The sequence below is a fragment of the Typha latifolia genome, chromosome 5, assembly GCF_019914945.1.
Source record: "Typha latifolia isolate L0001 chromosome 5, TyphaL0001v2, whole genome shotgun sequence".
Lineage (NCBI taxonomy): Eukaryota > Viridiplantae > Streptophyta > Magnoliopsida > Poales > Typhaceae > Typha > Typha latifolia.
In genome coordinates, this window is record NC_133090.1 from 2,713,442 (window position 1) to 2,726,654 (window position 13,213).

The window sequence follows — 13,213 nt, forward strand, 5'->3', positions numbered from 1 at the left end:
TATAAATATGCATCTTTGTCAACTCCCGTATCCGTATCAAATCCATATGCTTGGATATATAAATCCACAAGCATATCTATATATATATATATATATATATATATATATATATATATATATATATATATATCATTGTGAGTACGACCACTCTCAGAAATATGACAATTCCAGCTTTATTTAGTATAAAAGACTACTCGAAATAGAACATGGCCCTCATCCATCAAAAATTGTGCTTGAAGGGGGGAAAAATATAAGAGAAGATGACAATTTGGCTTGTGTTGCAAAAATTGAGGAGTTAGCTATTTGAAGTAGTTCAAAGGTATGTATTAACAAGTTTTAAGGTGGAATTCAACAGAAAATTATTGAGAACTCCTATATATATATATATATATATATATATATATATATATATATATATATATTCTTTTGTTATCATTTGGATTCTACTGTGTGGGTATTTAATATTCGATATTTATGTAATAGATAGTTACCATACCATAATTAAATATAGATACAAAATGATCATAATACTCTTTGAGTAAATTTTTTTTAAAAAAAAGATATAAAATGAGAGATATTTTATGTAATTTAGTTCTTTTTCTCAGAATTAAAAGAAGATTCCATGCGTATTTCATCATATGTTATTAGATTAAAGTTGACCTAGGATATTTTTGAGGCATTAAAGGCAAAAGATCGAGACTGACCAATAAATAAATACTAAATACTAGATATAAATAGTCAGACATATGAGATAGAGGTACAGTTATTTTTCTCTGGATCTCTCTCATTTTCTCTTTTATTCTCTCCTAAAATTTATATTCAAATAAGAAAAAAACATACTTTTCTCATCTCTTATTCTCAGCTTTGCACCATTGACTCATGCGAGATGCAGCAAAGTTTGGCACCAAAATTTGACATAAATACCACGTTAGGCATATCTTTTTTCCAATTACCAACTTTGATTTGGAAGTACCAAAAGAAAAAACATTAGAGAAATTGGTGTACTATATAATGTTGGTCATGGCAAATAATAAGTTAGGCCTTAATTAGCTAAGGAGTGGGGAAGAAGTAAACATCATAGAGATGGATAGTTTTCAAACTTCTTGGTGCATTGAGTAGACTAATGTCATACAAGAAGGTAACGTTTTGTTAGACAAATCGCCATCCATGGAATAGTTAATTAGGCCAAAGTGTTGACTTATTACATGGAAGAAAGTTAAAGATTAAAATCTACCATTTGTTTTTCTCTCCGAAACGACCAACTGAATGTAACATGACCATCTATTACTTCTACTTTTTTTTTGCTGGAAATTGTCCAAATCATCCTCCACATATTACACTAAACTACTCTCTCCCACTCACTAAATCTCTTCTATTCTTCTCATCTTGTCCTTTTCTAATCGCAACTTGTGTTATAATAGAGTTAGAGTTTTCATTGCTCTCCTTATATCTTAAAATTCCTTAATATGAGATTGCCCTTATGTGAAATCCAAGTGGAGGTTGGAAGAGCTAGCAATATACACATTATGACTAGATAAATCTAAATATAACAGTAGAGCTCACATGTTACAGTAAATTTTTTAATAACAGAAAAGTGGATAGAATCCCTGAATATAAGAGTATATGATGAAAAAAAAAATTTTATCACTATAATATAAGTAATAAAAGAGGCTTAGCACCTCACTACATGCACTGCTACAAAATGCTCCCCCAAGAGCTTCAATTTGCATTATATATCAAATTTGCATTGTTTTTAGCATGATAGTGTATAAGAAATTTATTGGCAACATGCAAGGTGAAGAAGAGGAGGCCAAGATGGGCTGGGAAGAGAGAGACATTATGGCAAGGTGGTAGGCATGGGCGAGGGCAGTTGAGGAAAGCGATAAGCAATTGCTTCTCTCCTGAGGGGCCAACAACAAGATGAGTCAGAAGGTACACTACACTAAGACCACCATCACAACTGGGTTTATCTGAGCCATCAATAGTCGAGAAGGGGTCTAAACCATGCACACCACTCTAACAAGCTTCATGACCTTGAGTGTCACCAGCCAGATCCCGTCGGCCAGCCAATTCAACCACTCAACTTTGTGGCGATGAGCGGTCGAAATCACGCATACAAATTGACATGACCCAATTAAAGGGAGGGAAAGGAAGGGCCTCCCTAAGGAACTTGTTAGTGAGGTCAGCACTGAGGTCTCAACGATGATGACGACACCAATTTGAGAGAAAGAGAAGGGCTTTCCTTAGACGAGGCGAAGGGAAGAGCATTTAGGAAGAAATAGAGACGATGAAGAGGGAAAAGAAGTAGGAGAGAAAAGGGGTACGTACACATGCAACACTCGGCTCGAGGCTTGTGATGCCATATGCTATGTTAGCATAGTGTCAACACCATGTCGGTGGCATGCTAAGGAGGGGCTACGCCAAGAGGGTGGAGCGGAGGAGTAGGGGGGCCACACGGGTGACTCGAAATTTTTCTTCTTCTAGCTCTCTCCCATAATCTTTATCACTCTCTTATTCGAGACACATCTCTCTCTCTCTCTCTCTCCCTCCAAATCTCAAGCTCCATAGGGATATTGTATTGATTACGATTTTCTTCTTCCCCACAAATTATTCCAATCTCTCTTTCTCCTGTTCTAGTGTTCTATTGTAGTCTAAATGAGCATAAAATTAAGAGTATATTTTTTTTTCATCAATGGCCGTACCTTTTATGGTGACTATAATAGTTCAGAGGATCGTAATATTATTATTGTTATTATTATTTTCTTTAGTACGTGGAGATTTAAAAATAAATAAAGTCAAGTAAGTCTACTAAGGGCTGCCAACAGAGCTATATGCCAATTTTAGCAACATGACAAAGTTGTCATGCTCTCCAAAATCTTAAAAGACAAACTTTGGAGTTAACATATTTTCGTATTCTAATATCAACGTGAGGGACAGTCAAGGCTACACTTCTTATGAACAATTCCACTTCTAAATTAACGATGTGCTAATGAACGAGTTCTCAAGGGAGATTAACATTATATATATATATATATATCCTAGTATACTAATGATATATATGAATATATTATTACAAATTAATGATGAATCCTAATCTAAATGTGCTATGATTAGACTTGCTTAGGTGTACACGTCTTCTTCTTCCTTCAATAATTGGAACAAAATTAGTGGATTGGAATCTAATCAATCATGGGCAATATCTAACTGCACCATTATATTAAATGCATTGGCTGCTGCTCTTCTACATGCCATCCATTAGTGAGTAGCAAACTCAAGTAATATTTATCCTATTTGCGAAAGAACAATCAATTAGAAAGAAAATAAATAAATAAGAAAAGAAATCGTCGTAGCAATATAGATCTATCTCTTAGTGACCCTTACATTTTATAAGTTAAAAACATATACTAGGGATTCCAACATTTGTGTTAATTTTTGTTGTGTTTGGATTTGAACTCCTCGTCTCCTTAGCATATAAATATACTTAATATTCTTTTTTCTTATAATGTTTTTTTTTTTAATTTTGTAAAAGAGAAGCTGAGAGTTTTGTTATGTACATCTCAATTAAATTGATGCTTTTAGGATTTGAATCTAAAAATACTTATATAATATAAGCTCTTTTAACTATGTGAGTATAATTTATTGGCTATGAATTACTCGTTGATGTATGTGCACTGATAATATTAGAATATAAAATATGAAAAATATTATTTTTTTAATAGTTTGAGCCACCTAAATCTATATCCAATTGTCCAATTTTTATCTCTTAATTTTTCATTCCATTACTTTAGATTCAACTAAGTTATGCTTGGTTCCAAGAACTCCAACTTGGACTATTTATTTTTGTGAAATAGCTTACATTAAAATAACTCACTTTCTACTGGCTAAAGACCATGAAATTGATGCACCGAGAAGAAAAGATACCCTTCAAACCTTGTCATCAAGAAGAGATATAAAATAACAAGGATGGTGGTACTCTAACAACAAATCCTACTACTATGCGTTGTAATTTTTAGTTAATTTTCTTCTACATAATAGACGAGAAAAAAAAAATACTAAATCAAAAGATTTATTATTATTATTATTATTATTATTTTGTAGAAAAAAAAAGATATAGATCTAAGTGAGTTGTACTGAGGTGACAGTGATCTAGTTGCTACGTACAAAGGTTCTGTCATGGAATCTTCACTTAAAATAATATGATGGTGATAGTATTAAATTATATAATACTAGGTGCTTCCACTAGGCCAAAGAAGAAAAAATATAAATGGATAATCTTGTGAGAATATTCGTGTATTAGAAACGAGGGTCTGAGAATGATAATTTGATGCCTGTTTTATCGTGAATATTATTCCAGCCTCGATTCTCACAACGGCAATGCCACCCACTCCCATGCTTGCCCTCTGTAAAAGCTTTAGCCCCCTTAAAGCTTCGGCCTCCTTTACTTTAGGAATTATCTTAAGATTATTTTAGAAGAATTTTTTTAAAAGAATCTAAGATCACACTGACCTAAGACTCTCCCATTTACACCAATTATTCAGCATGTTTGAGCTATATGACTATTAACTAATACGTTTTTGATGTATCATATGTTACATTCTTTAGTTTTTGTCTCAATGTATTTCTATGTTCATGTTTGAGAAATTTGTAATTTGAAGTACCAAACATATATATATATATATATAATTTTTAAAATAAGATTTTTATTTTTTAAATAATTAATTTTATGTTTATTTTATTCTGAAATAATAGTATAATGATTATATTTGTTGTGATATAAAGTGAAGGAAAAAAAATTATTTTATTTTTTTATGAAATTATTACAAATACACTTTGACTTGATATAAATAGGTTGATAGGATAACTATCAATAGTAAATTAATGATTGGGTTAATGTGTTGTATGAGATGTATTTTTAATGAATAATATTTGTATTTCTAGAATGAGCTATTATAACATTTAGTTGTTATTCTAAAATAAGAAGTATTCCAAAATAAGAAAAAAAAGTATACCTTCACTTCAACTCTAAGAGCGGCTGTGGAATCGATGCCATTACAACCATTATCTTCAACTTGCGAGGGAGATGGAGAGGAGCACCAAACTATGGCCAAAACTCCCTCTTTAGGAGCCTCTACCACCTTTGCAGACTTTTCCCATCGCAACAGCGACACTAGAGCAGCCCAAGCAATGACCCCAACATCATCTTACCCATATGCGGTGGAAAAATACGCCCCAAACTCTAGTTTTCCACTGGTGGCAATCCAAACCCTCTCAGTCCAAGCCACCTCCGCTAATCCCTTCCTTGGTCCATTCGCACTTGAGCCATGACCATCATTTGCACCGACGCTAGTCGGAAGACCGTCATTGACAACCTTCCACTCTACAATTAATTCACAACTGGTGGCCTCGGGTTTGGCCTTTTTGTGAACACACTAGTGGCCACGGCTAGCTTCCTCAGCCCAACTATCATCCAATGGTGGCCACCAGAGTCGTCGACGACCATTGCATGGCCGAATTTGACAGCCACGCTCACTATGATACTATCGAGCCAAACCATTTTAGGGCGACTTCCTCGGGCTTCTTCACCTCCTTGGCTTTGTTGTGTTAGGGCCCTAGGTACCAACTGCGACCACCAAGGGCCAGCAGGACCGCTGGCAACGTGTCACGGCCGCCCCTACAACAAACCAAGCCTAAGCTTGATTTTCTTCCTTCACTATCGCTCGTCGCCGCAAGGACCCGCTAGATGCCGACTACTACTAGCTTGGGACCTTACCCAGCCCCCACCGAGTCTATATTGGTCTATGGCAGCGCCCCTAGGCCCAAACACAAATTTGGCCTTAGGGTTAGGGATAGGGTTAGGGTAAGTGGGTGGAGGAGGTAAAATGCATGCATATCGAGATGGCTTAAATTTTTGTGAATCGACCACCTCATACCACTAAGTTTAGGACTCATGAGCATGACTTTTGGCCCGAGTATGAGCCCGAGGATGATTGGTAGAACGATCTGGTGGGCCTGCAACAACTAATTTAATCGGACCTACATGCAACCCGAGTACGTTGTGTGCTAGACATGTGGGCCCGCGAGCATGACGTGAGCTAGAAGGTCTAACTCATTAACTCCGACCCGATTCAAATTTGATTCGAATAAAAATTTTCTATCTAATTTAGATAAAGATTTGTATGTGGATAAGATTTTTGAAAAGAAATTTCGAATACGGATTTAGATATGGTACAAATTCAGATATGGGTCGAAAATAATTTTCGAATTCGGATATGGATATCGAATATCTGTTTATCCAATATTTTTTAAATAATTTATAATTTTTAGTTTGCTTATTTAAATAGTGAATATTAGTATTGTTACTAATGACATGTTATATATTATTGTAGAGATTAATTTTGATAATGTTATATGTATTTGGCATGCAAGAAATTTTTTTAAAACTCATTGTATTTTTATATTAATTATCTCTAAATAAAATATTATAATTTGTTTAAAATTTAATTAGCATCTATTTAATATCCGATAATTTAAAATTTATTCATATCTGACCAAAAATATGAATCAGAATGTGGATTGAGCACTATCCTAACCGTTTTCACCCCTACACACTTTTCATTGAATCATTGGGTCAGGCTTGGGTTTTCTAATATACTAATGGGCCGGTCTTGGGCCCAATGTCAAAGAAAGAGGAGAGGCAAAAATAATTTCCGACCTGCCGGATTCGAACCAGCGACCTAAGGATATCTGACTACACTACAGTCCTTCGCTCTACCAACTGAGCTAAGGTCGGTTGATAAAAATTTTGTAATAACAGAATATTAACAAATAATTTAACTATTATGAACCATGTATCTAATCAATCCATGATATCATTCACCCTTGTAAAGTGACACTTTATTGAACGAGGGCTCCTGATCAATCAGCAATAAGCATTTGTTTATTTAGCGACTGCTATTGATGTCAAAGTTCCACTATACCTGTTACAGATTATGAAAATAATCATTTCATTTTACTGTGAGATAGGATGTAGCATTCCTATGGAATTTGAGAGATCATTGTGTTGGGATAGAAAATTCGCGGACCAAGAAAAGTACCTTCGGTAGGGGAATGAGCAAATAACTTCCAGTGGCATCATGTAAGAACAGAAGAGAGACATTGAACAACGAAGATGTTATAAATTTACAAGCTTGGACAATGCACATGATGAAAGATGTTCAGTGCATAGGAAGAAGGTAGTCCAAACTCCTCATCAAAGCTGTTCCACTACTCTCATTAAATGTTGCAGCAAACCATTGCGCGCTATCACTGAGTGCTCAACAACTGAGGTTTCAAATAATGGAGTGATCATTTAGCAAAAAATTACAAATATCAGTCCTCTCGCATACAACAATGCCATGGTTCTTACTGGGCGATGTTACTTCTTTGTATATTCTTCAAAAAGAAAATGAATTCGACTTCTGTTGTCTCTGAATAAATACCACCCCATATGTGAAGATGGTCACTTCTCACTGACAAGTACAAGAACCAGATTTTCATCAATATTCACATCGAGTTTCTGCGTTAAGCTCATGTGAAGAGTCTTTGAATCTTAAAATCTGCTGTTGCTAAACAAAGGACCAAAGTCTTTGAAGATGCCTGGAACATACTGATGTAGTGTCGTACAGCATATAAAAAGATTTTCTTCAGCTAGCAGATTATCTCATAGCAACCCAACAGCTTTTTGACTCACTAGCTTACTTCATCTTGCCTGTTCATAAAATTAAAGTTGCATGATCATCACCAGTAATCCATGCAAGAGCATGATCCATGCTCCATCTGGTGGAACCTAATCCCATCCCTCACAGTTATTACCCTATTATAAATCTTAGATAGGAGCTTAAATGATGCATGACAATCACTGCTCATACGGTGATTAGTCACAATTTTTATTGGAGTCACGGAGCCCAGATTTATCAAACCAAATGCTAAAGCAACCATCTCGCTATGACGAGATGGAATAGTTCCATTTTCCTCTTTACAAACATCATACTGTATTTGCTCAGTAACATTGTCATATACCGAAAAACCCAATTGCCTTGACATCTCTTCAAGCATTACATTTATCTCCTTGGCTTGCGCATGACAGGTGTCATTTGCAGAGAATTGTTGGACTGTGCTATTCCACTCTATATAACTGTAGAAAGTTGGCCTACGTTTTCGCTGATAATTTATAATTCTCCTCACCTTTTTTGCATGGTCCCTTTTCTTATCCTCAGAAAATAAGTTAGATAAAAGAAGACACTCCTCGTAATCCGGATCAAGTTTCAGAAGGTGTTCTTGTGCAAGTTGTCCAATTTTGGCATTCCGGTGTATTCTACATGCACGTAGCAGGGCTGACAATATCACAGAGTTTGCTTTGACAGGCATCTTTTCAATAAAACTGTAAGCCTCATTCAACAACCCACCTCGCCCGAGGAGATCAACCATGCATCCATAATGCTCAATCTGTCGACTAATTCCATATTTCTCCACCATGGCATCAAATATTTCCTTGCCTTCTGTAACTAAGCCACTGTGACTACAGGCACATAATATGCCTACAAATGTAATTTCATCTGGAACCAAACCTAGTGATTCCATCTCACTGAATATTGCAATTGCTTTCTCACCAAGTCCATGTTGAGCAAGTCCCAGTATAATGGCGTTGAAAAGATCCACTGTCTTTAGTGTGTCATCAACACCGTGAAATACATCTAGAGCTGTTTGTATGCATCCACATTTGCAATACATATCCACAATCGCCGTATTAATTCTAGAGTTTCTACCAAGTAATCCATTGCCTTCTACGTAATGGTGAAGTTTCTTGCCAGTACCAAGAGCATCTAACTGGGCACAAGCAGAAAGGACAGTAACGATGGTCACTTCATCAGGTCTCAGTCCTGCCTGCTCCATTTCCTCAGAAAAATTCAATGCCTCCTTGTACCTACCGCTTTGACAGCAGCCACCAATTAAAGCAGTCCAAGCCACCAAATCTTTGTTAGACATATCCTCAAACAGTTTCCAAGCTTCCTCGATCTTCCTACATCTAGCATTACCTGAGACCATAGAACTCCATGCCTTAACATCCTTGCCATCCGTTATTGTACGAAACACTAGATCAGCCAACTCCATTATCCCACATTTTGAGTACATGTCAATAAGACCAATCGCAAGATGACTGTTGAATCCATCCGACCCCAGAACCTGACACGCTAATGAATGCACTGCCTTCCCGATTCTTGCATCATCCAATTCCGAACAAAGCGAAAGCACTGACACAAACGTGAAGCTATCTGGCCAAACATCCAAATCAAGCATCTGTTTAAAAGTCCTCAATGCATCAACAATGCAACCACCTCTGCCATACACACCAATCATAGTATTATATGAGACAACGTCCTTGTTATGACACGAATCAAACACCTGGCGTGCAAGTTCCACATCCCCAAAAGATGAGTATAAACACATGAGAGAATTCAATACACAAGTATCCATATCAACCCCAGATTTCACTATATGACAATGGACCTGAAACCCCAACTCGGGGCTCGGCAATTTGGCGCAGGCATTGGCGAGAAACGTGTAGGTGAAGCTATTGGGAAGTGGGTGGCTTTCCAAAATCATGGTTTTGTAGAGGATGGAATCGATTGGGGAATCGCTGCGGCAGAAGGCGCGGATCATGGTGTTGGCGATGAAGGCATTGGGGCGAGAGAGAAGGGAGAAGAGGAGGCGGGCGTGAGGGATATTTGGGGGAGTTGAGAGGGCGAAGAAGGAGATGAGCTTGGAAAGAGGAAGGCGGCGGCGGTGGAGGCCGCGGAGGAGGAGCTGGGCTTGGATTTGGAGAGCTTGAGAAGGGGAAGGGGAAGGGGAGGTAGTGGTTCGGAAATGGAAGAAGGCTTCTTTGGGACATTACTTTTGGAGTGGAGTTTGGGAGGGAAGAGTTATTTTTGAAGGTACGTTCGGTACCCGTTCGAGATTCGCCGTCTCGATGATTGCGCTCATCGGACGGCCACGAATGCTCTCATCGTGATCAAGAATCACTATGTTGTCGGGTTCAACCCGGAACCCGCTAGTATTGTCGGGTTGAATATTTCATGGATCGAGTGAATTTTGAGAATAACGAGAGACCCGACCCGGAATCTCATATGCTCTTGCTTCTCTCAGTCTCTTAGGATGAGTTTATAACAGCATTTTTTTTTCTCGATTTATTAGGGTTTCTTAGATCATTCCAAGTCTCCAATTTCCTGTTTCCATTTCCCCCCTCCTGTTCTTTTGAATTTATTCCCTCTCTATTTGGCCCGATTCCTTCTTCCTCGGAGCTCTAATCTTAGAATCCCTCCAAGGATTAAGGGAATTCGAAGCGAGGAAGATCACTCTCGAGGTCTCTGTTCTTGATCTCCAATGGAAGGAGCCCCCCTCCTTCGCCGTGAAGGCAATGCCACTGGAGGCGCCATTGGTAATTCCAGCTCTTTCCTTCTCTTGATCCTGGCGTTAAAAGTAGGGTTAGGGCTTCTCTTTGCCTTCCCGATGTAGCTACTCTGATCAGATCAACTCGTCTTGATTGCAGTGAACGCGAGACTGGGGAGGAAGACTCTATCCGACATCACGAACACAGTAAGGCCCGTGAAATCCAGCATCGAGTGCAATCAAGAAAACCCAAAGGCCATGCCTTGTTCCAGTTCCAAAGAATTCATGGACTTGATGAAGGTAACCAATTACTATCTTGCTTACCCTTTTCTCGAATTACCCTTTTCGTTTACTTAAAAGAGTGATTCTTTTTGTTGGGTGTACAATCTGCAGGAAAATAGTGCTCTGCTGAAGATTCTTGGGGAGAAAAAGTAAGTGAATTTCTGAAAGGTACACCATGTAATTCCACATCATGAACGAGTTATTTGCTCAGTGATAGTTTTCACGATTTTTTTCAACAGTAAGACTATACAATTGAGTAGCATTGAGTTGCAGAAGCTTAGGTTTGCATTGCAGAAAGCCAATCAGCAGAATTGGCAACTTGCACAAGCCAACTCTCAGATGCTAACGGTTTGTTCCTTATGCTTTTGGCTCCTCTTTCTTTCTCTCTTCCATGTACAGTTTAAAAATTTCTTATTTCTGTTTTGCTTTGATCTGCAGGAGCTCAATTTAGCGAAAGATAGAGTAAGCTCACTCTGACCTTAGACTGGTCAGTTGTTTGTTGGGTTGTCTATTTTGCTCTTTACTTGTGGATATTGGATGCAGTTTACTAATTGATATAATTGTTTTGGTGAATTGTCTATTTTGCGGCTTAATTATGGTTATTTAATACAGTTACTACTTACTAGTTATTGTTGTTATACAGCTTAAAACATTGCAGCATGAGCTTGGATGTACAACAGCAATTCTTCGACTGAAGACATTGGAAATGGAGGTATAGCAGTAGTTTTACTACGCTTGGTAGTTCTGTTGGCTCTTCCTGTCAATGATAGAAGCAACGATTTTCCTCATCTTTAGGAGAAGGAGAAGTTGGGTCAACAGTTGTGTGAGAAAATTGCTTCTGAGGTATGAGCAAAATTTACCATATGTTCAGCTCTTGTGCCTGCTATATTCCCTTTTCATGATATGCTTTCTGCTTTAACTAAATTCAAAAAGGGGCACCCCAAGGTTGCTGAGGTTGTGGCTGATGCATGCTGTCCAGCTAGTAACAAGCAAACCTGCAAACCCAACAGGAAGCGTGCATTAGAAACTCAATGTAGCTTCTTGTCCACAGTCTTTTGTTTCCTTTGATTTCTTTCCTTTAAATAATGATTTCCTGACACATTTAGCCTTGGCTACAATGACTGATCAAGCAATAACACTAGGAAAGGATGACAGGAGGTAATGCATATTTACTTAGCTGTAAGATGCCTGCTACCCTCCTTATCCATGTAAGATAAAATTGAATAGATGACTTGAGCTTTTGTATTAAAACAGAAGATCTTTGAGAAGGAGATATAACACACTGAAATCTGAATCATGCGAAACTGAGGAGTTTCCCATGGTAGAGGATAACAATGTTCCTGTTTGCTTGGCCATTACTGAACCTTTGGACAAAGACAGAAGGTAATGCATTTTGGCTCAAGCTCTGGGATGCTGCCATCTCCACATTCCTTGCAGGATATTATTAAATATTATTGACACAATTAGTGGATCTTTTATCCAACAGGAAACCTTTGAGACTGAGATCGAGTAAATTCAAATCCGAATTATGTGAATCTACAGAGGACTCATCCAAGATAGAGGACACCAAGATTCCAGCTTGCTCTTTTATCAGTGAAGAATTGCATGAAGACTTTTTTCAACAGATTGAAAATTCAACTTATTCCTGTTCAAATGTTTGTAGTAAAGGAGCCGATGAAGAGGGAAAGGACTTTAGAAGGTTCTCAGAATTAGGGGATCAAGAATTTAGGAGAACTTCAGTTGGAAGGCCATTGCGAAGGGCTGCTGAGAAAGTCATTTCTTACAAGGAACTGCCTTTGAATGTCAAAATGAGGCGTGTGGATTAAGGTTCTAAGATCTAGCGGCATGGCTATTACTCTGTGGGTACCAACTGAGAGGTGGTCATCTCACTAACTTTAGCACATCTTTTTGATCTATACTGTTGTTTAGTGTATTACTTCACTGCAAACTTACTTGACAAGCTAATATCTTTGATAAAGAGATCTCTTTTTTCAAATTAGTGGATGACTTAGTGCATAAAGTTGAGAACTATGTACAAGTATCATGTGAATGCTTTTCAAAGAAGTATCTCATCTTTGCAGGTAAGCTGGTTGATGTTTAACATTAATTTTTGAAATCTAAGCATTTTGAAGAATCTTGAAGATTAATTGCAGATTTACTTTTTCACTTCAATCACATCGTCACAGTTTATTTGACATGAAATTAGTACACACAATCTTTTGTGTGGTCTCTCGGTCTGTATAGCACTCTCTCAATGAAAATGTTCCCCATTTTACTACTTTTAAGGCTTCTGATGCTAGTTTTCTTTGTGCTTTCTGTTAGCGGTAACAATCTGATTCCAAAAAGTCACAAAAATCTGATCAAAATAAATAAATTAAATAAATTTACAGATTACAGAATATAAAATTCTGAATAGTCGAGTCTAGTGTTAGACACTATCTCCTTAAGACCAATTCACCCTCCACCGATTGCTTCTGGAACAGTGGACGTCGGTCTCTCAGGATAC

The 13,213-nt window shown here is 37.5% G+C and overlaps 2 protein-coding genes and 1 non-coding gene across 9 annotated transcripts; 1 reads left to right on the forward strand and 2 right to left on the reverse strand.

Moving 5' to 3' along the window:
* Positions 1-6,706: 6,706 nt before the first annotated feature.
* Positions 6,707-6,790, reverse strand: TRNAY-GUA (transfer RNA tyrosine (anticodon GUA)). The gene is given in 2 exon segments: positions 6,707-6,742; positions 6,754-6,790. It is a non-coding gene; the product is annotated as a tRNA-Tyr (tRNA).
* A 986-nt stretch (positions 6,791-7,776) lies between these two features.
* LOC140788425 (pentatricopeptide repeat-containing protein At2g29760, chloroplastic-like) lies at positions 7,777-9,699 on the reverse strand. The gene has a single exon (XM_073137673.1). The coding sequence runs from the start codon at positions 9,697-9,699 to the stop codon at positions 7,777-7,779; it is 1,923 nt and encodes a 640-aa protein (XP_072993774.1).
* Positions 9,700-10,130: 431 nt separating this feature from the next.
* LOC140788605 (shugoshin-1) lies at positions 10,131-12,703 on the forward strand. 7 transcript variants are annotated; one of them, XM_073137929.1, is made up of 11 exons: positions 10,131-10,474; positions 10,586-10,725; positions 10,819-10,856; positions 10,947-11,055; positions 11,146-11,169; positions 11,351-11,419; positions 11,503-11,550; positions 11,641-11,740; positions 11,814-11,865; positions 11,962-12,090; positions 12,194-12,703. In XM_073137929.1, the coding sequence occupies exons 1-11, from the start codon at positions 10,420-10,422 to the stop codon at positions 12,531-12,533; spliced, it is 1,104 nt and encodes a 367-aa protein (XP_072994030.1). In that variant the 5' UTR covers positions 10,131-10,419; the 3' UTR covers positions 12,534-12,703. The 7 variants fall into 7 exon arrangements, with proteins under 7 accessions (XP_072994030.1, XP_072994031.1, XP_072994033.1 ...); XM_073137930.1 differs by having other exon boundaries at positions 11,965-12,090; XM_073137932.1 differs by having other exon boundaries at positions 11,838-11,865.
* Positions 12,704-13,213: the final 510 nt, after the last annotated feature.